The sequence below is a fragment of the Epinephelus moara genome, chromosome 13 (genome assembly GCF_006386435.1).
Source record: "Epinephelus moara isolate mb chromosome 13, YSFRI_EMoa_1.0, whole genome shotgun sequence".
Lineage (NCBI taxonomy): Eukaryota > Metazoa > Chordata > Actinopteri > Perciformes > Serranidae > Epinephelus > Epinephelus moara.
This window is the reverse complement of record NC_065518.1, coordinates 22,437,914-22,459,727: the sequence shown is the minus strand read 5'-3', so window position 1 is coordinate 22,459,727 and position 21,814 is coordinate 22,437,914. Positions and strand designations below refer to the sequence as shown.

Here is a 21,814-nt window from a genome sequence, read left to right as displayed (position 1 = left end):
AAAATATGTGCACCACTTTCCATGCAATGATTTTTAAAAAAGGAAAGTACCTAAGTCATGCATACATTGTGAACACATTGGTAGATGGCAAGTTGTTGGAAGATGGGGAGAGACACCATTTTAACTGTAGTGCAGTATTTTTCTTTTAAAGTCTATGTTCTTGATAGATGGCACATAACTGCTATACAGTATTAAAGCTGCCACTGAACTACATGTCAGTGTATGTGAAAGGAGCACAAGTGGCTAACATTTGCTTCACTCTAATTTCTGCAAAGATGACCACAGAAATGAGATTTTTTATATTCTAATTATTTATTTAGCTTGGTCACATCACTGTTAAAAATTAAAGGTATGCAGCAGTTCTCGTGCCCATATGAAAGGGGTTGCAGTGTTATGGCAGCTCCACCACTGTTGGTACGACGCACAGGGCGCACAGCTGAGAAAGTAGAGCCACAAAACCTGGAACCTGTCATTTAAAAAAAAAATCTCATTGTCCTTTCTTTTTATTTTATTTTACTTTGAGGCGCTGTAGTCCCTTTATATTAAATAACCTGTGATCATTTACACTCAGATAATCAGAAGTCCAACCCAGATTCATCCCTGCGTCCTGGGAGCATCCTGCCCCTCCCCTGTAACAAATACCTGGGAACTCTGATAATATGCTTCGACCGGACAGTGTTTACTCCAGTTCTCCATTCAAGGCTTGTGCCGGTCCAAGAATAGCCGCTGCTTGAACAGTCAGTGCTTTAAACGCCCGGCTGCGGAGAAGGAAGTGACATGCTACCTTCCACTCACTACACACACTTGCAGAGATTAGCGCGCAGGCAGCGGTAATCTGGTTTCAGGACCACGGCCAGAGACTCCGGTTGGCCACGAATCCTGTCGAAAGTTGCCTCCATCGCGCCGTGCACCTTTGGAGGCACCAAAAAGTGTGAAGAAGTTCGTTTGGAGGACTTTGGCAAAGTGGGACTGACAATGTTTGCTCGGCTGATTTTTTATAAAGGCAGTTGAAGCAGATTAAATCTCAGTGTCGCTGACAAGAGATTCCGTTACACAAGAAATTGCAGGTTAAGGAGTCAATTAGGTAAAATCAAGGTGTTTTTTTTTTTTTTAATGTGTGAGTGAGAAACACGGGGCGGAGGGAGTAGAGGAGAAGGCTGTGCGCTCAATCGGGAGCGCGCAAAGACTGCACATTGGTCGGATCCTGGAGTCGTGAGGATGGAGATCCGGCCGGACAGGTTTAAGGTCGTGGCAGCCAAGACTCTCGGGAAAATATACGGGTATGTAAAGAAATTAACACCCTCTGGGACAAACTGCAACCACTAAATGTTGGAGAGCTGCACGCGTAATTGCCTTAATGTGTTAAAAAGACAGTTAATATTGTGCAATTAAATTAAGATACTTCAGTATATAGTTACTGAAAGGTGATTTTAATTACATTATTTGTTACAATGAAGAAAACTTTGCCTTTGAGGATCAAGGTGCCCAGAGGCCTGGATTACTGTGGGTCTGGATGACCTGGCACAACATCTGTCCCTCTATAGCCTGCTGAATCTGCCACATAAGAAACTGGCATACATAATTTATCACTTTATACGCGACTGCAGTCATGCAGCTGATGAAATCAAGTTATTTCTGAGCACACAAATGCTCTGAAATCCTAAATAAGCCTAACAGAGTGTCTCCTTTGTTTCCGAGGAACAAAGAAACAGAATTAAGTTTCATTTTAGGCCCAAAACTGTGCCATCAGTGTAAGATGAAGCGTTGGATCGATAGCTGGATTCATTTCTCCCAGGCTTTTCTGCAGTGCTGTCACATTGTTCAACTGTGGAAGCTTTGTCACAGTTTTATGAGGAGGTTTATCTGGCAATGTGTTTATGTCATGCATGCATGGGTGTTTATTCGTCCAAACTGAGTGAGAGCAACTGTGTTTAGTGTAAAGCAGGCCTCTGAGGTCGCTCTCTGCGCCCTGTTTTCTGTCCACCTGTCATTGGGGGACAGTGAGCTTATGAGGAACTTCATTAACCCCATCTCCCAAAAAAGGCCTTTAAAATATTCAAAACACAGCAGCAGAACTTGTGAAGATGGACTGAGTGCGGAACAGGGCAGGAAGTCTGTCATTTTTAACATCATGTGGCATTTTAGACCCACAATGGGCAAAGGTTTCAAGCGTGAGTTTACGCAAATTTCCATCGCTCCAAGCAGGAGAGGGGAAATAAAAAAGCGTGCCACACCTTTCCCGCAGAGGAAAAAGTGTGTGAGGCTGTCAGGAGTCTGGCCTGTGATGGATATCTGAACGCAAAAAGGTATTGATGGACTCCCTTTTCTTCCTCTCGGGATTTGATGTAGCGTCTAAACACTTAAATCCTCTCCAGAAATAGCCCTCTGCTCGTCCAAGCTGTCGGCCCACGTAAATCCCTGCAGGCCGTACACCTTGGACACCTCTCCTCTCTCTTCACCTAAGTAGTCCGATAGCTCGTCATCGTGCCCCCTCCTCCTCCTCGGTGCACCTCACAGCCAGGATTAGGCCACTCGACCCACGGCGGCCTATAAGCTTTCATTTCCGCGGAGCGCACGTGCTCTCAGGTGCTCCCTTGGTACCTTCCTGCCGTGCGTAACGCGCACAGGCTCGTTCCCCGGTGCGGTCCTCCGCACGCAACATGCTTAACGGCTGCACAGAGACAAAGACAGACAAGGAGCTGTAATCATTCAGCACAGAAACCCTTTATTTTATTTTTTATATTACTTATATTCTCATCATTTCTCTTCTGTTAATTCTATTTATTTATTTTTGTTATTATTATTATTTTGTTTTAATCTATTGAGCTGTGTCCTATTCTTAGCTATGGCTCTTTCCTATTGTATTAAGCTAGACAGTTTATATTTAAATCATCTGAACTCGTCAAGTGTCAAAATATGAGACAAAACAGAAGCACGATTTCATTGAAGTAGAACCTACTCAGTCTCCTGCAGCTATTTATATCAGGGCTGCAACTAACAATCCTTTGGTCTATTTACAATAAGAAAAGGATTAAAAATGGCCATCAAATTTTATTTAAAACCCAAGGTGATGTCATGAAATGTCTTGTTTTGTCCAACCAGCAGCCCCAAACCTAAAAATATTCAATTTACTATAAAGTCAAGACAAGGTAAAAGAGCAAAGTTTAAAATCTGGAAACCTTACACAAGACAATGAAAACACTTAAACAAGTAATTGATTATCAAGTTCAAGTATCAGTTGCCATCTGATTAATAGATGATTGAATAATTGTTGCAGGTCTAATCAATACATAGGTATTTAAGAATAAATACAGTGCAATTCCTCCCTGTGCTTCAGGCATCTCCTTAAGGGTCCTTAATTTATTGACCTCAAGTATTACTGTTTGAATAACTGTCTAAAATATGGCTTTTATATTGTTTGCTAGTGATCCTTCACATTCTTTAAATTTTGTGTGACTACAGAGCTCGTGACAGTTCACAGTTGCAGATTAAAGTTCAGCAGGTCCTTAATTCGTAGTAGTGTTGAGGAGCTTTTTAACCTTTCAAACAATCTCCACCTGTTATTTGACACTCTCTTATCCAATCAATGATTCCAAGCTGTTGACTCAACTGTGAACCAAGCTGCTGAACCGCCCTGACATTTGTCCTTGCTGATGAATTAAGAGATTAACTTGTAGAGAGAACCAGGAATGCTCCTTTGCTATAGTACAATACCTCGTGCAAATTAAGCTTTCTGACATGCCGTCAGGATTCAAAACTGAGCACTTTTCTTATCAGGTTGAACTGGTTCACAGAGGCGCCCAGATTTTTCCTCATGGTGTGTTGGGTGCAGCAGAGAGAGCGTCAGGTAGCTTGTGAGGATTACAACGGATTTTCTTTAACTCGGGGTCAGTCATGAAAAGTCGCTGCAGCAGATACAATAAATGGTAGAGAAAAAAATGTGGGAAAACAGGCATGTGGATTTTGGCTATTTTATTGCAGAGAATAAAAACTCCATGTGGACATCGTCTAGACACTGGGAAATAAATTGGTGTTGAAGAAGGAAATGCTGCGAATTGTGTGCGAGACTGTGCGTGAGTCAGGGGAGTTGAGGATAAAAGGCAGGGTTAAAGATGAAGAGGAGACAGGAGGAATGAAGACAGAAGCCCGCCCAGACAAAAATAGTCCAAGAGAGCCAGAGATATTAATAATTCAAGAGAGAGAACCATTAATACTTGATCAGTGTCGGAGACTGTTAGAACCCCTGCTTACAGTATCTAATCGAGCAATGCATGCTTCATAATTGTGTAGCTGTCATTTACCAGTCTGCTTACTGTTGTTGGGAGTTTTTAGGCGACTGCTCTGAAAGGGTTCGTTCGCAGGAACACAAAGTCCAGTCTTTTTGTCACTTAATATTTTAGTATCCATGTCATCTTTAAGTCTCCACGGAAGGTACATCTGAGGCCTGAGAGCTGCAATAATGGCTATATAAAGATCAGCCGGTGCTTTTATTTCCCTGGTATTTCAGAATTGTGATTGTCCTCGGCCCTGGTGACTTGATAAAGTGGTGACATTCTGGTTTAGGACAGGGTTCGTTAGAGTTCACAGAGGAACAGTGTCTTACACGGCTGAGAATAAACCTCCATTCTGAATTAGTTGAAACAGCCTATATGTGTAGGAAGTCTCTGCACTCTCTCTGCACCTTCAATGATGGCAAAAAAAAAAGATATTAAAAAGTAATAACTAGAATTACCTCCCCATGGTTGTATGCCTCTGCGCACCAGTCAAGTTTCTGTTATAGTTTACATCTATGTCTCTTTAAACTCATACTGACAATGCTTCAAAAATGGATCTTGCTGCAAAGATGCTACATATTCTAAAACATGGATGTGTCACACGTCTTTCCCCCGGCAGCACAGAAGATCTATACAATCACCACAGTTTCAAGGTGAGCACCCAAAACTAGTGTCACCAATTCAGTATCTGACTAAATGTCTCCCCTTCTGTTCCTGAGTTAAGACGTGGAATAATGGTCAGAAAAATGTTTCTGCAGAACATTATGATGACAGTGAAGTTGACCTTTGACCTTACGGATATAAAATGTCATCACAAGTCTTGTCATAATTAGCGTAAGAAATCTTGTGTTATGGCCAAAAACATGGTTTGTAAGGTCACACTGAATTTGACCTTTGACAAAATTGCCTTCAGGTGTTCAGGTGTGAGATCATGTTCATAAGAATGAGACAGGCAAGGTCACATCAACCTTGACCTTTGACTGTCAAAATCTAATAAGTTCATTGTTGAATCCAAATAACACTTCTTGAGCTCATATTCACAAGAATGACACAGGCAAGGTCACAGTGATCTTGACCTTTCATCCATGACCACAAAAATCTAATCAGGTCACCATTGAATCCAAGTGGATGTTTGTGCCAAATTTGAAGAAATTACATCAAGGTGTTCTTTAGATATTGCATTCATGAGAATGAGATGGATGTCAGGAGACCTTTGACCACTAACCACCAAAATCTACTAACTTCATCATTTAGTCCAAGTGAACGTTTGTGCCATATTTGAAGAAATTCCCTCAAGGCATTCTTTAGATATCATATTCACAAGAATGGGACGTACATACATATGTGCACTCGTTCCAAAGTACAGATGGACAGGCAACCCGAAAGCATAATGCCTCTGGGCATTGTTATCACTGGTGCGGAGGCATAAAAATAAATGAATGAAGTAATTATATATTACGGAAAATAAGATAGCAGGGGAATTTGCTGGTTTACTGTGAGCTACATCGCAGCAGTTTAAGGTCTAGTGTGTTGGATTTAGTAGCATCTAGCAGTGAGGTTGCAGATTGAAACTTCCCCTGTGTGCCAAGTGAGCAGGAGAGCTGAGGTAGCCAACACGAAAAGGCACTATCTAGAGCCAGTGTTTGGTTGGTCCATTTTGGGCCACTGTACAACAAAATGGTGGACTCCATGGAAGAGGACTTATTCCAAATGTAGATATAAACAGGTCATTCTAAGGTAACAAAAACACAAAACTCTTAGTTTCAGGTGCTTATAAACCAATGGAAACATAATTATGAATATTATATACATTTCTTTTAATAAATCCCCCTAAATCTTACTCACTGGACCTTTAAGCTACACTCTATGCATGCTGTGAAAATACTGTATTTACATGGCACACCCAGTTCATTCTTACCGTGTTTTTTCATGCTGGCTATATAAACATGGATGACCCGGTGAAAATTATTACTTCAGTACCCAGGTTGGAACTGAGATAAAAGAAGAAACATTGGCAACCAGTCACAAAAATGAATCAAAATGGCTGTCACATTGAGAATAGTTGCTCACCCTCCTGCCCATATTCATATTCATCAACATCCATCCCAATTAGTATGATTGTATGAAAATAAACGTGGTGCATCACTTTAAATGCTGCTGCCACAAGGAGTTAAGAAACAGCATTACCCCCTGTCCTTTTCAAATGATGGTCCAGTGTACCTTGTGCTAAAGCAGACAAGAAAGAACACATTGAAGAACCTTTCCTTAACATTTAGACCAGAAATACCCAACTTGATTTGCATGGGGGCCACTTTCGCAAAATGACAGGAGGCCAGGGGCCACTTCATAAACAAACATTAATGGTACTTATATATAATAAATTAATTGCCTGTTTTCAATCTTTTGACGTCTGCAGTCCTTACTCATCTTTGCCAAGAGGCAAACCCAGTTGCAGCAGCCCAGCACAGGTCAGGTGTATGCAGGGTCACTTCAAGGATTTGAGGACATTCAAGGCTTAGCCCGTACCTCTGTCAGGGGGTCATGGCATCCTCCCCTGGCACTTCTTTTTTTTTAACAAGCTCTATTTTCATGATTTTTTAATGAACTCTGGTACCTTATTTACATTACAAAAAAAAGAAAATCCCAGTGCGCATCATTAACTTTCATCATTAATTTGAAAATTGTTGGCAGGCCATCCGGCACTTTGACTTTTGGGCCATAAGTTGAGTATCATTGATTTAGAGAATTTGAACAGCTCTGATTACCGGCTGCCACTTAGATACTCAGTTAGGCACCTTCCTAAGCAAAAAAGACTATTAAACCGCAACCCATGACTGTTGGTCAGTGAATGTTAAGTCTCAACAGGTCCCTGGAGGTTTACACACACACACACACACATACACACACACTCACACCTCCAGTCTCCTGATAAAACATGAACTGGTCACTGCCTCAGTTTGGTTGTCATTAGGATCAGTGTTATGATGCAGAAAAGATTCATTGGGACCATTTACCACACTCATACATATAACAGCAGATGAAGTATTCAAACATGGCGTCTCATTCAAAGCAATACCAGCTGCTCATCAGCAAATGTAACCAGAAAAAGGAGTTATCTATTACACCCTACTTTTATGCCTTTGGCTCTGCCGTATCACTCATCGCTGGCTCTGAGTGGTCAACACACAATATCTATAAACGGCTCTCATTGGCTTTAAAGGTGATATACTCAACACTTTGAGTCTTGGCTGGAATTGATATGGTGCCAGCAAGCAGTGCTGCAATAACGGTGCTAACAGCACTAAATGTGGCAACAGTGGTAGAGCTAACGGTGACGTAGGTCCAGTATGCAGGATTTAGGGGGATATTATGGTAGAAATGGAATTTCATTTTAATAATCTTCATTGGTGTATCATCACCTGAAACTAACAATTTTTGTTGCCTCAGAATGAGCGGTTTTTATCTACATATGGAGCAGGTCCTCCTCCATGGAGTCCACCATGTTGTTCTACAGTGGCCCGGAATGGACAAACCAAGCACTGGCTCTAGATAGGGCCATTCGCATTTTCACATCGGCCACTATAGTTCTCCTACATGCTTGGCACACGGGAGAAATTTCAGTTGCTTGCAATCTGCAACCTCACTGCTAGATGCCATTATTGTCCTCAATATTTTAAGATGTGATTAGTTATTTTTGTGCATTTTTATTCATGGTTTTACAGCAATTTTGTCATTGTTATCATGTTGCTGTAATGGTTTCTGGGGTGTCAGGTGACCTTCAGTTGTGCCTTTGGCTATTGCGTCAAAATTGTCAAACAACTATGAATCATAATGCACTTAAATGTGGCTCACTTCTCGCCCAGGATCCCAGTCCCATTTTATCTTCTTCTGTCCTGTACAACCAGCTGTCAAGTAACACAGTCTATAAAACACACCTCCATCCCCCAAACTTAGCGTCATTCATGCTCTGCACTGTTGTTTGTTTTATTTTAGCTCAAAGATATGAAGATATGTACTCTCGTGCTCTGTACGCATCTCTCGACAATGATTGTAAAATAAAATTTACCAGACAAAGGCAATATTTGCTTTTAACTTTTCTATGTAGGTGTGAAAACCTAAATATGTATAATAAATAACACTGTGATATAACAGGGGCTCTGTGCTCCTTCAACTGGACCTGCAGTGCTTGGGTCTGATCTGAGAACTCAGCATTGCATATGTTTAATAGATGATCTGCTGAGTTTAGATACATATTTGATGCCTGTTAGACTGGAGGCTGGCAGAGGTCACATATTCTCAGGGTTTCTCAGCAAGCCATAAGAATATAGGTTATAGACAGGTGCAGAACAAGAGCAGAGCAGTTAACCTTGTTTGGAAGGAGAAAAGAAGCAGGGATGCACCAGGCTGAGACATGTTTTTTGACACACTGTATTCCTTACTGTCTGCCAGTTCTGTCAGGAGATGAGTCCCTGCAACAGAAAAACAGCCAATATATTAACACCTTGAGAAGACAGGATAAGTCAAAGTTATGTCAGCAAACTCCAGTTGTTGTAGGCTGACAGATAACTGCTGACTGTCTCCTGTTAAGATGCCAGAGTTAACAGCCGAACTGACAGCAAGAAAGATTGTCTGAACATCTTTATCAAGCCAAGCTGTCAGTCTACAAGCCCTTCAGAACAGGATCAGTTTTTACAGCAGCAACCTGAGTATAGGAAACCTCTGACTGACTGATTGTTAGGACATGCAAGAGTAAACTAAATGTAAAGAATTTTCTTTTTGAGGGGTCATTAACTGTTATAGTTGATGTGTTATTTCCTGGCACTTGAAACATTTTTAAATAGCTGTAGTCTGGTGTGTTTTAATGTGTAATATCAAGGTTGTTTCTGTGGCAAGCTATTTTGATAGGGAAAGGGATGTTACACAACGTTGTAAAGGGATGTTTCAACCAAAGAGTGTATATAAAGACGGAAGACATGACAGCTTCCCAAAAGTGAAGCCAAAACATCTTGATTGCCCCTGGTGGCTGGCTGCAGTATAGGTCATAAACCCCACCCCCTCTATGTTAGCAGAAAGTACACGTCAAATACATTTTTTGCTCATTTTTATTCTAAGTTTAGTTTTAATTATATAGTGACATGAGTGAATTTAACATGGGCAAATATTTGCCTCCCATTCACTTCTATTCAGTGTGAGTGAAGGAGGGAATACAACATTCACTTCCTGTGGCAGAACAAATTCGCATCTTCGCATTGCATGGAGTTCAACTTTGGTGAACTTTTGCCAGGGAAGTTGTTGCCTCAACTAATAGCAAAGGAGTACTGATGAAGGAGAAACTGATTGTTGCCAATATTGTTTAACCAGCTGATATTGTGTGATATTTTCCCATATATAATGCAAACTGCCCAATGTGAGACATGCTGCCTGCCTGGCAGTGAGTCAGGCATGGAACACAAGAAAATAGAAAATGTAAAAAAATAGCATCATATTTCACTGAATTAATTAGTAAGCTAGCTAACATTAGCTAGCAAGCTAGCTTTCTGTGTGCTTCACATCCAGCACTGCCCACATTCAGCACAAATATCGCCTTGGCAGTTGCTGGTCGCTCCCATGCATTCACCTGTGTGATTATAACCTTAAAAAAGGGGTGTGACTTCATGATTGACAGCTGTGTGTGGTGTGCTCACAATCAGTGGTGTTGCTTGTAATTGGGTTGGACAGCTCCACTTCTCAATTGCTACTGTGCAGACTGGCTCCAAATGACGTAACCAGCGCAAGATGGCAACGCCTTCATGTAGGATACTTTTGCTCCCTTTTTGTGCAGTGGGAAGAAGTGGAGATGAAGCTGACAGAGGAGATATACAAACATTTTGGCTTCAAAGTTTAACTATTAAAAAAAAGCATTTTTAAGGAAACAGATTCAATAACACTTTCTTTTTTTTTTAACCATTTAGTGGACATACATTTCTATTACAGGACCAACCAAATGACTAAATCTATATTATATTTTCCATTCACCTTTTGGTTCATTTTCCAATCGTTTCTTCACAGAGCTCTTGAGAAAAAGCAGGAAAATGGCGAAACCATCGAGCTGTCGGCAGAGGGCCGGCCGGAGCTGGTGGAGGAAAAGGAGATGCCCGTGGTGGACTGCACGTGCTTCGGTCTGCCCAGGCGCTACATCATCGCCATCCTCTCTGGCATCGGCTTCTGCATCTCCTTTGGTATCCGATGTAACTTGGGCGTGGCCATTGTCAGCATGGTCAACAGCCACACCATCTTCAGAGACAACAAGGAGGTCATAGTGGTGAGTGGCGACAGATGAGGTGGGAAGTCTATAACAGCAAGGCAATAATAAATATTGTGTTTCTAGATAACACATTAATTCTACAGTATATGATGCAATTACTGACGTGTTGCGCTTCCAACTTTGCCTGGAAAGGGTCTGTTCCCGTTTTAAGTGAGATCCAATAAGAAATGTTTTTCCAAGTTTGCCGTGTCAAAACAAATCTTTGTTGGTGGTAGAAATGGAAATGGCCACATCAAACAAATGAGTGGGTCATCTTAAAGAAATACCTAACCCACAAAATGATGATGTGTTTATCAATAACTCACCCTGTGTTACGTTGAATTTGTGATGAAAACTCTCTTTTTTCTTGTGAACGAAGAATCCAAAAACAGTGAACAGTCTTGGTGATTTGAAATAAAGGGGGGGATGCATTTAACAACAGCAAAACTATATCAAAACATCTGTTTACAAACTCTCACACAACTCATACAATTTTCATTCATCCAGTCACACTCAATGCTTCCCAAACATTTTTGCTGAAACCTCACTATTTAAAACACATTGCCCTGAGCGGAGTTCAAATGCGCACACATGCCCAGATGAGCTCTTCATCCGTGCATGAGACTTTTTATGCGGAAGTGTTTTAAAAAGCAAGGTTTTAGTGAAAATGCATGTGTTTGGTAAGTACTGAGCATACTGCTAGATAAATGAGACTTGGGTTATACTGCACGATTTGCATTACAGTTTGTAAATGGATGTTTTGATATAGTGTTGCTGTTGTTTAACACGGTCCTAGTTTACTTTATTTTCTGAAGAATGTTCCCCTTTTTTAATCTCCATTTATCATGGAGGCTCTGGGAAAAAACAAAGTTTTCTTCATGCATTCAAAGTTCTTTATATATAAATGGTCATTTTGTGGGTGAGGTATTCTATTAAAGTCTGTAAGTTAATGTTACAGTCAGTGGGGTGAGTCACCTCTGGTTAAAGGTCTGACACAACTAAGTGATGTGAAGGAATATTGATAAGTCAGTGGTCAAGCATATGCCCTAGGGGGACCAGTAATCGATCCCATCAGCTCCCTTGTTATGATTGTTCTTCCTTTAGCTGTTCCACTCTGGTAGATAAAATATCACACCGTGATATATTTTGCTTCAGCGATCAAACTCTGATTCGAGTATATGTGCAGACTTATAACTGTTTGTCTCCCTGTGTCCCATCAGAAAGCTCAGTTTGACTGGGATCCAGAAACAGTGGGAATGATCCACGGGTCCTTCTTCTGGGGATACATCGTAACCCAAATCCCAGGAGGGTTTATCTGTCAAAAGTTTGCAGCAAACAGGTCTGTTAATCCACAAATTATAATATGCAAGGGGTAACTGCACATCATTTTATACATGCTGAATGTGTCTTCCTGTCTTTATCCTTTCCCCCTCTAGAGTGTTTGGCTTTGCTATAGTGGCCACGTCTTGCCTGAATATGCTCATCCCCTCAGCAGCACGGATGCACTTTGGCTGTGTAATCATTGTCAGGATATTTCAAGGACTTGTGGAGGTGCTTGACTCTTAGGTTGCTCTTAAATACAAGAAATGGATGGCAAGATGATATTCTCTTTACATTTTATTTCAAACATTAAACTTAATGTAATTTCTACCCTATCCTGCAGGGGGTTTCATATCCAGCCTGTCATGGTATTTGGGCAAAATGGGCACCGCCTCTTGAAAGAAGTCGCCTGGCCACGACAGCCTTTTGTGGTGAGTCCATTATCACTGCAGTTGTTTTACTCTGTGTTTAAACAATGGATGTTTAAAGAGACATCTCTGTGATGTACCCAAGCAATTAGTCAATTAATCAATTTGCTTATTTAAAGAACAATATTCTGCAGCAGTTTTCCAAATAAAAATAACACACTTTTCTAGGTTCCAGCCTCTGCTTTTTCTTTGTCATACATAACTGTAAATAAAATATCTTTGGGTTTTGGGCTGTTGGTCAAACAACACATGCAACTTTTTACCATTTTTTTTAGACTAAACAATTAAGTGACAAAATAAGAGGGATATTGATTTAAATCAATTTAAACTGCAGCCCTGAACAAAATCTTTCTCTTCTTTTTAAGGTTCTTATGCTGGTGCTGTGATTGCCATGCCATTAGCTGGAATCCTAGTCCAGTACTCAGGATGGTCATCAGTTTTCTACGTCTACGGTAAGAGAACTTGAACTTTAGGCTGGAGGTAGACAAAATCAAAGAGAGAGAGACTATACACTGGGGCTTCTTTCTTCATACTGGACTATAACTTGGGAAACTACACAGTGTCGTCATAAGGACTGGCTATCAGTACTCCTTACCTTTAAGGTATCAACTGAAAAAGCCAGTACCAGGTGGTATTGAAACTTCTCCAATCAAGCAATACCTGCTTTTGATCTGCAAACTTTCTGTTGCTGCTGTCTCCGGAGCTGCTTTCCTCCTGGCTAACGGTCAGCTCAATGTCTACCTGGTTATCTTGAGCTAAAACAACAGCAGCTAACCTCCGACGCAAGGCCTTTATATATATATATATATATATATATGTATATATATATATCTATAAATGTGTTAAACCTGGGTTAGCAAGCACTTCTCCTTTTCCAAGATAATCCATCCACCTGATAGGTGTGGCATATCAACATGCTAATTAAAAAGCATGGTTATCTTGGGATGGTATCGATAAAAGGCCACTCCAGTGTGCTGTTTTATTAAAAAAAAAAAAAAAAAAAAGAGAGAAAGAAATGGGATGTTTTCAGCTTCCACAAATTGTGCCCTTACATCATGGGGCCGTGCACTATCATGCTATAACATAAGAGCATGGCAGTGGATGAATGACATGACAATGGGCCTCAGGATCTCATCACAGTATCTCTATGCATTCAAACTGCCATCAATAAAATGCACCTGTGTTTGTTGTCTGTAGCTTAAGCCCCATAGCCCCACCATCACAATGGGGCACTCTGTTCACAACACTAGCAAACTGCTCGCCTGCACAATGCTAACAAACATGCTGGACACCATCGACAGTGAGTATTTGCCCACTCAAGTTGGTTACAATGACAAACTGTATAAGGTCAGGAGGACCCTGGTGAGGATGTCGAGGATGCAGATAAGCTTCCGTGAGACTGTCTCTGACACTTTGTGCAAATCAACTGCTGCATCAGCTGTTCAAGTGGCTGGTGTCAGATGATCTTGCAAGTAAAGACGCTGGATGTGGAGGTCTTGAGCTGGTGTGGTTACACATGGTCTGTGGTTGTGAGGCGGGGCGGATGTTCTGCCAAATTCAAGGAAAGGACACTAGAGACAACTGATGGTAGTGAAATGAACATTCGGTTAATGGGCCACAGCTCTGGTGGACATTCCTGCAGTCAGCATGCCAATGGCACACTCCCTCAAAACTTCCGACATCTGTGGCATTGTGTTGTGATCAAACTTTGAATTTTAGAGTGGCCTTTTATTGTGACCATCCCAAGGCACACCTGTGTAGTAATGATGCTGTTAAATCAGCATGCTGATATGCCACACCTATCAGGTGGATGGATTATCTTGGAAAAGGAGAAGTGCTCTCCAGCACAAATTTGAACACATGTACAACCGAAATTTGACAGATATATATCTACTGAGTGTATAAAATAATAATAATTATTAATTAATTAGTAATTCATTAATAATTTAATTTAAAACTGTGAAAAACGGGAGCAAAAACAAAAGTGTTGCGTTTAAGTTTTTGTTCAGTGTATATCAAAAGAAGGAATTTCAATAGTTGTGTAGACACTCTGATCACTGTGCACAACATACGGTAACACACTAAATGCTGACACATACTGAAACTGCAAGGCTGAGAAAACAAGAAAGGCCAGTTCCATATGAGAGCCAGAAAAAAAAAAAGAAAAAACATCAACCGTTAAGTACAAATTCAACATTTAATCCTGGTTCGTACCGAGGCAGCAGCTACAGTCAAGGTGTCTACTTTGCAGCTTGTTCTCTCTGACCTCTCTTTCCAGTTCTGACACTTACATTACTCCTTCTCTTTTCCCTGCCTGCCTGCCTTCCTCCCTCCCAGGAAGTTTTGGGATCATGTGGTATTGCTTCTGGATCCTGGTGTCTTATGAAAGTCCAGCAGCTCATCCCACCATCACTGAGGAGGAGCAGAAATATATTGAGGAAAGCATTGGCGAGTCGGCCCAACATACAGTAACGGTCAGTGCATGCTGTAAATTTCTGCATGACATCACACTGGCTGATGTTAATCTGAAGAATTTGCAATATCACTCTTTTTGCTTTTGTAAAATGTTAAGACAAGGACAAGCAGATTTGAACAAAGACAGGAGAGATAGAAAACGAGCAATGTGGTAAGAAGGAACTAAGCTTTGTCGGGAAAAAAACCCACAGCGCATTGAGGCCTGTGGTGAGCTGCAGTGCAAGATCTATGAAAAGCTGCTGTGTTCACCCTGAGCTACGGCCTTTTGATTGTGCGGCAAAGTGTAGTCAAATAATTTAACTTTTAGTGTTATACTGGGGCCAGAGAATACCTGCAGTCACTCCTGCAGTCCTCTGACTCCTGAGACTATGTTTTCCTATGTTACAAAGAATTATCTTCCCGCCTGAAACACATGAACATGAAAGATGTGGCGAGCCGGAGCCCCACTTTATCGCTGCTTGGTGTCAGACTTCATCATGAGCTGATGCTAATAATAGCAGAGTAGAATAATGTTAGTGGTAACCTCTGCTCATTTGTGTCTGCACTCATACATTCAAGTAAAACTACCCCCACCCCTAGGTTCAGAATTTCACCACAAAATTAGTGAGATAAGTAAAACATTTTTCTGTGTTACAGAAATTCAACACACCGTGGAGGTCCTTCTTCACGTCCATGCCAGTGTACGCCATCATCGTGGCTAATTTCTGCAGAAGCTGGACTTTCTATTTGCTTCTCATCAGCCAGCCTGCATACTTCGAGGAGGTGTTTGGTTTTGAGATTAGCAAGGTAACAGAAACTAGATGTGGTTATGTGTGGTGTACTACACCAGACAAAAGTTTCCATGCAAGTATGATGACATGATATTGCTAAAGAAAGTCAAAGCTTTCCAGGTTTATTCCAGTGACTATAGTCTATCCCTAATGGCGTCAAACCTGTTACATAAAAATATAACTTTTCTCTCTCATCTAGGTGGGCATAGTTTCTGCACTTCCCCACCTCGTCATGACCATCATCGTGCCCATAGGCGGCCAGATTGCTGACTATCTGCGTTCCAATCAAATCATGACCACTACTAATGTCAGGAAACTTATGAACTGTGGAGGTAAGAAAGAGCTAAAAAAAAAGGGAAGGCATAGATGTAGTATGTGAGTTGCTGTGCCCATAATAGTGGGTCAAGACATCAAAACTGTAGTCATATTAATACACACATTTGCAGCCTTCTCTAGATAAATTAGAAGTCTTTCTAAGTGTTATATTTTAAGTCAGATGTCAGGCTCTGTCACATGAACCTGAAAAACTGCACAATAACTCATTGGCTGATTACTGGGTTGACTACAGTATTTAGTCAGCTGTGGTGAGAAAACATTTTCTTCATAAGGGAAATGATGACTCACTCTAATGCAGAAGCTCTGCCTCTGTCTGCTATTTTTGAACTACAGAAAGAAATCAATAGCAAAGTGAAATGGAGAAGCATACGGGGTACATATCACTTTGTGGGAAGCTCTCATGACTAGTGAAACTTAAAGTTGCAGCTCAGTCAATGGCATTTTATGAAAAGGAAGAGGAGAAAGACGTGATGAAAAATGGCCTCGAGACCTAAATAAGGATTTTGTACACACTAAACGCATTCTTTGTTTCTATTCTGTTTCACTTGTCTACATCAGGGTTTGGGATGGAGGCAACCCTGCTGCTAGTGGTGGGATTCTCGCATACAAAAGGTGTTGCCATTACATTCCTGGTCCTGGCTGTGGGGTTCTCTGGCTTTGCCATTTCAGGTGAATTTTTTTTTTTTTTTTTTTTAAACAACTGTTCAGTACACATTTTGTTGCATCAACACTGACATCAATATCCATAACTTTAAAACCTTTGCCCTCATATATTAAATTAGAATAGGTAAAGCTGACAAATATAAGTATTTACTACCACTTACATGCATTAATTGTATTTATCCTAACTCATAAGGTTTCAATGTCAACCACCTGGACATTGCACCGCGCTATGCTAGTATCCTCATGGGTATCTCCAATGGTGTGGGCACTTTGTCTGGTATGGTTTGCCCACTTATAGTTGGTGCCATGACGAAGCATAAGGTGAGAACTTGTATTGTAAAATACACGCTCAAACACATTTCTGTTCTTATTCTGTGTTTTTGTTTTTACCATGAGTAATTTCATGTTGCATGTCCTCAAGTGAACTTCCTGTTGATTTAGGTCATAGACAGTGTTTCCAAAACAGCAGCAGAGATGTCAGTTTTACCAGTCTGCACGTCCAATAGTCATACAGGGAGAAATTTATCACTTACATTGAGAGGGACAATGGTAGCTTTGCCTGTCAGTTTTACTATAAAGATTTAAAAATGATATGATTTTTTCTTGGTGTTTGTATCAAACAAGCATGTTCCCTAAAGTCTGGAATATAGATATTGCTCTTGGTCATATTGCAATCATAATTATTCGATTAATTGTGCAGCACTAGTTTAAGCATTAAGTTTTATGGACTGATGTAAAAGGTTTCTAGAGTTTAAAGGGATAGTGCACCCAAAAATTAAAATTCAGCCATTATCTACTCACCCATATGCCGACGGAGGCCCTGGTGAAGTTTTAGAGTCCTCACATCCCTTGCGGAGATCGGCGGGTGGAGCGGCTAGCATACCTAATGGCCTAATGACTTTCCTCATCCAATGGCATTGCTTTGCATTTGAAACAACTACACCACCAGGTTTCCAGTGCTCGACTTCGGTATTCTGCGGCTGGCTGAGGCTCATGAGCTGCGGCGGCTGCTTCGTCTAGTAGCCTGAGTTCCGNTCTTGGACGTTAGTCTGGGGCGCCGTCTGCCATTAGGTATGCTAGCTGCTCCACCCGCCGATCTCCGCAAGGGATGTGAGGACTCTAAAACTTCACCAGGGCCTCCGTAGGCATATGGGTGAGTAGATAATGGCTGAATTTTAATTTTTGGGTGCACTATCCCTTTAAGCATGTTCATGGAACAAAATACATGTGCAAGCCTCCCTTTAACTGGTTTGATGTGTTTAACTACTATAAAAATATATTTTTTATGCTTATAATCTCTCTTCCCCTTTCTTTCCTTAAACCCCCTTTGATAGACACGGGAAGAGTGGCAAGGGGTGTTTCTTATCGCCTCGCTTGTTCATTATGGAGGTGTTATATTCTATGGTGTGTATATTTCCTTCTTAATTTCCCCTAATTCTTCTAGAGCATTAGGGTGTTCAAATCTGCAAAAATCTGTACATTGTTTTCATGCAGTCTTCTGTAGATTGGTTGTCATAAGTCTGAATACTGCACAAAACTCTGTATTTTACGGATTATCTTGTTTCTGGGCTGCAGGCCTCTTTGCATCTGGAGAAAAGCAAGCTTGGGCAGAGCCGGAGCAGCTGAGTGATGAAAAATGTGGCATCCTGGATGAGGATGAGCTTGCAAACGAGACGGAGGAGCTGTATCGCACAAGTGGCGGGGCAGGCTACGGAGCCATGAACCAGGGAACGGATCCCAATGGAGCTGGAGGCATGGGAGGAGGAGGCTGGGTCTCAGATTGGGACAAAACTGAGGAGTATGTCCAACCAGCCGGAACCAATAATTACCTGTATGGAGGAGAGGGGGACCGAGAGTTAACATAAAACCAGCAGATCTTCTGCACATAGCCTTTACTGAGGCAGAAACATTACATCAACAGCGTGAAGTTTCACCCGATGGCATGAAGAACTTTGAAAGTGTGGATTTAAAATCGAATGCGGGAGGGGACCACTTTCAGCAAGTCTGACTGTATTATCACTACTGAACTGATTTCAAAGAGACTCCTCAGTGGAGGTGATGACATTAGTAAAATGTGTAAAATGTGTATTTGTGTGTGCAATTGTGTACCTTGTCTGACAGACAATCTAAGTAAGAGTGTTTTAGGCCTGGTGTGGCTTTTGTTGATGTTTATTCACTGTAATAATTGTAGAAATTTATATATTATCTGACAGTATTTCATTTGTATGCCTCTCACTTATATTTGAATCATTACAAATCTTTAGGCACACACTGGTCAAATGCGCACCCCTGTTGTTGCGTGAAAACCTGTTGAGTTTGATGAATTTGTTTTTAAAAAGTTTCCACTTAAGTTAAAAAGAAGAATCACCAAAACCGGACCTACAAGGTTTTCACAATGTTATAAAAGCTTTTTTTCCCCCTAAAACTAATGTTAAGTTTTGTCCTTAATGTGCACACTTTAAAGAAAAAGCCTGTTACTTGTGCCAATACAACAAAATATTTTGCTCTGTAGTATTGGTTTATTCATCCACAAAGAAAATAATTGAACACCTGCACATATTACTGTACACAGCTTTCTGTGAAGTCTAAATAGCCCATGCTCATATTTTTAGATGCAGCATTTTGATTCCCGTGTGCAGAAATGTTTTATGTACTAGGCCTCGAACCTGTCTGCCTGCCGATAAACCGGGGAATAACAATGCCTCATATAGGACGAGAAGGAATGTAATATGCAGGGTAGTTCAGAGACACTTTTGTCAGGTCACTTTGAGAGTGTTTTCTTCAAAATCAAATATCATAATTTTGGTAAATATGCTTTTCTTGTAATATATGCTTCATTGATGTTATTCTGTTATGTTAGTGTTGTGTTCAGGCAATTCATGCTCATCCAGACAAGCACTTTGCTGTCAGTATACGACCTAAGAACCCCCACACATGCCAGTCTGCAAATAAAATGAGAATGGTAGTCCCATGGAGCCGCCATGTAGATCTGAGTCAATCTCAGTAACAGGTGAACTTGCTTTATTAGTGCTGCAAGCTTACGCTATAATCAGTAAATTAAAGACCAGTTAAAAGGCTGATAATGGACAACAAAACAATGACACGTCACTGTACATGAGCAATTTGTTTTACATTTGTTAGTAGATGTTTTAATGTATCTAGCAAGCTCCAAAATGAAGGTTTAAGATAGAAAAATATCAATTTTAGATCATGGAGTTCTCCAATAGACTAATTATTAAATTTTAGAGTTTTTACTATTTTTGTCATTTTTCATTCATTTCTTGTTAAATGTTTTGTTCTGTATTGTAAACTAAAACTGTATCTGTAAAAATCATGTACATGTGGAATTTATTGTATAATAAAACCTAGAGGTGATAATTCCTTTACAATAATTAGAGATATACTTGGCAGTTTATGCTAATGCATTACTCTCATTTTTATGCTTTAATGTTCAGTATTAGGTGGTGCATAAACTGTCTGGATAAAAAGCAGATGATTACAGGTGTCACATTGAATCAGCTTTTTTTTTTTTTTTTTTAATTACAGCACCTGATTTACCTTGATAGAGCCAATTTTCCAAGGCTTCATGCATGATTCAGGCACCACTAATGCAGATCTTTAAACCTTTGGATACAGTGGTTTCATGTTACTCATAATGCTGTCCTCCTGTCCAGACAGGATATCGATCAGTGAGCTAAAGTATAAGAGCATGGAAATGAAAAATAGATTTTGATAGCACTACCAGAACAGGGAACTGACTAGTTTTCCTCAGCCATTAAGAAGCACTGAGGCTCTGAGATTCACCCTCACTGTCCTGCTCTGCTCTCTGAAACCAACAGGATTATCCTGCATCCATCTGCCAGTGAGAGAGGTGGAGTTACCTTGATGTAACTCCACTTCTTTTAAAAGGCTTTGCTATTGGTTTACCTCATTGAGGCTCTGACTCAGCACCGTGAGAGTGATCTTTGTACCCCTTGTCCAGTCAGGAGGTAGCAGCCACACATACTATGAAATACCAGAGCACCTGCTGTTCAACTCCCTTTTGAATTCAGCAACTGGAATAACACAGGGGCCAGCTGGGCCTGGAGCTGGAGAGCTACACACAGTCATAGAGTGACATGTAGGTAAATGCTGTTTTTATTTTGTACATGCTACACCCACTAACGGGCTTTGCTTCTGGGAATCAGCTGAGGGGAAAGGCATTAGAGATGTGATATACTTCCTGCTGGGCCCAAATCTGATCACAAACAATCCAGACCCAACTGCTGAATGGGTAAAAGACATCTAGCGGACCTGCTTAGGGGTCCAACAACTTGCCTCCATAGAAGTTACATCCAAGCACTGTGTGCTCTTGGTGGAGTGTGCCCACCTGAGGAGCGCGACCCTTTGCCTCATAGTCCCAGTCTGAGACTGGCTGAGGTGAGCTTGGTGGTAGTAGGGAACGGGTGAGCCCCAAAAGGTGAAGTCACTCTTGGCTATAACTGGAATCCGGAGCTTGTGTTTGTTGAGGTTCGGGTATAGCCTCAACCATGCAAACCAATCGCTGAAGGTTTCCCATACAGTAAACACAAAGTGCACCGCCAAGGCAACAGAGGTAGGCATTATGGTTAGAAAAAAAAAAACTCAACACTTGAGTGCTGCTGGATATTGGGAGTGTAGATCTATGCTCTAAGGTGGTCAAGTGAAAAAGACAGTGAGTGCGCTGGTGCTTTATAGCATGTGGTTTCTACTTCCTGAATGTTCGGTACGTGCAAATTTGTCTCAGGATGCCAAGGTAGAGTCTCAGCCCAAGTCTCGATGGGTTACACTAAGCAAAGCCTATGTCACACCTATGACTTAGGTGAAGGAAGTGTAACCATCACTAGAAGCAGTTTCATCACAGGTCAACAAAGGATGACAAGCACACACTGAGGCAAGGTGCAGGGTGATTTATTTTCCCAACATCAAAAGCAGCAAAACAGGGGACAAATCCTGGATTGCCTGCAATCAACAATAAACCAACACAAAAGGATTAAACACCAGAAAAGAGAAAATTAACAGTGTAATAATGAATCCAAATAAACTAGTAAATAAACAAAGAAAATACATTTTAACCATGGTTTTAAATACAAATAACAAACTTCACCTTCAAAGAAAGATGTTGAGAGTTCCTCACAGCACCTCTTTAGCAGGACTCAATGAACTGGGAAGGTGGTACGCTGTTTTTATACTCCATAACCCCGCCCACCAGCACAATCCATTTTAATATCACATTATCTGTGTGTT

The 21,814-nt window shown here is 40.9% G+C and overlaps 1 protein-coding gene and 1 long non-coding RNA gene across 2 annotated transcripts; one reads left to right on the top strand and one right to left on the bottom strand.

The window, feature by feature from the left end:
• Positions 1 to 761: 761 nt before the first annotated feature.
• LOC126400297 (vesicular glutamate transporter 1-like) lies at positions 762 to 19,925 on the top strand. The gene is made up of 13 exons (XM_050060867.1): positions 762 to 1,280; positions 10,323 to 10,575; positions 11,778 to 11,896; positions 11,994 to 12,108; positions 12,221 to 12,308; positions 12,671 to 12,757; positions 14,643 to 14,779; positions 15,417 to 15,566; positions 15,750 to 15,882; positions 16,445 to 16,555; positions 16,743 to 16,870; positions 17,884 to 17,953; positions 18,125 to 19,925. The coding sequence occupies exons 1-13, from the start codon at positions 1,219 to 1,221 to the stop codon at positions 18,412 to 18,414; spliced, it is 1,743 nt and encodes a 580-aa protein (XP_049916824.1). The 5' UTR covers positions 762 to 1,218; the 3' UTR covers positions 18,415 to 19,925.
• LOC126400298 (uncharacterized) lies at positions 11,741 to 17,463 on the bottom strand. Its single transcript, XR_007570961.1, has 3 exons — positions 17,351 to 17,463; positions 14,597 to 14,717; positions 11,741 to 11,872 (listed from the first exon to the last, which is right to left on the bottom strand). It is a non-coding gene; the product is annotated as an uncharacterized LOC126400298 (long non-coding RNA).
• Positions 19,926 to 21,814: the final 1,889 nt, after the last annotated feature.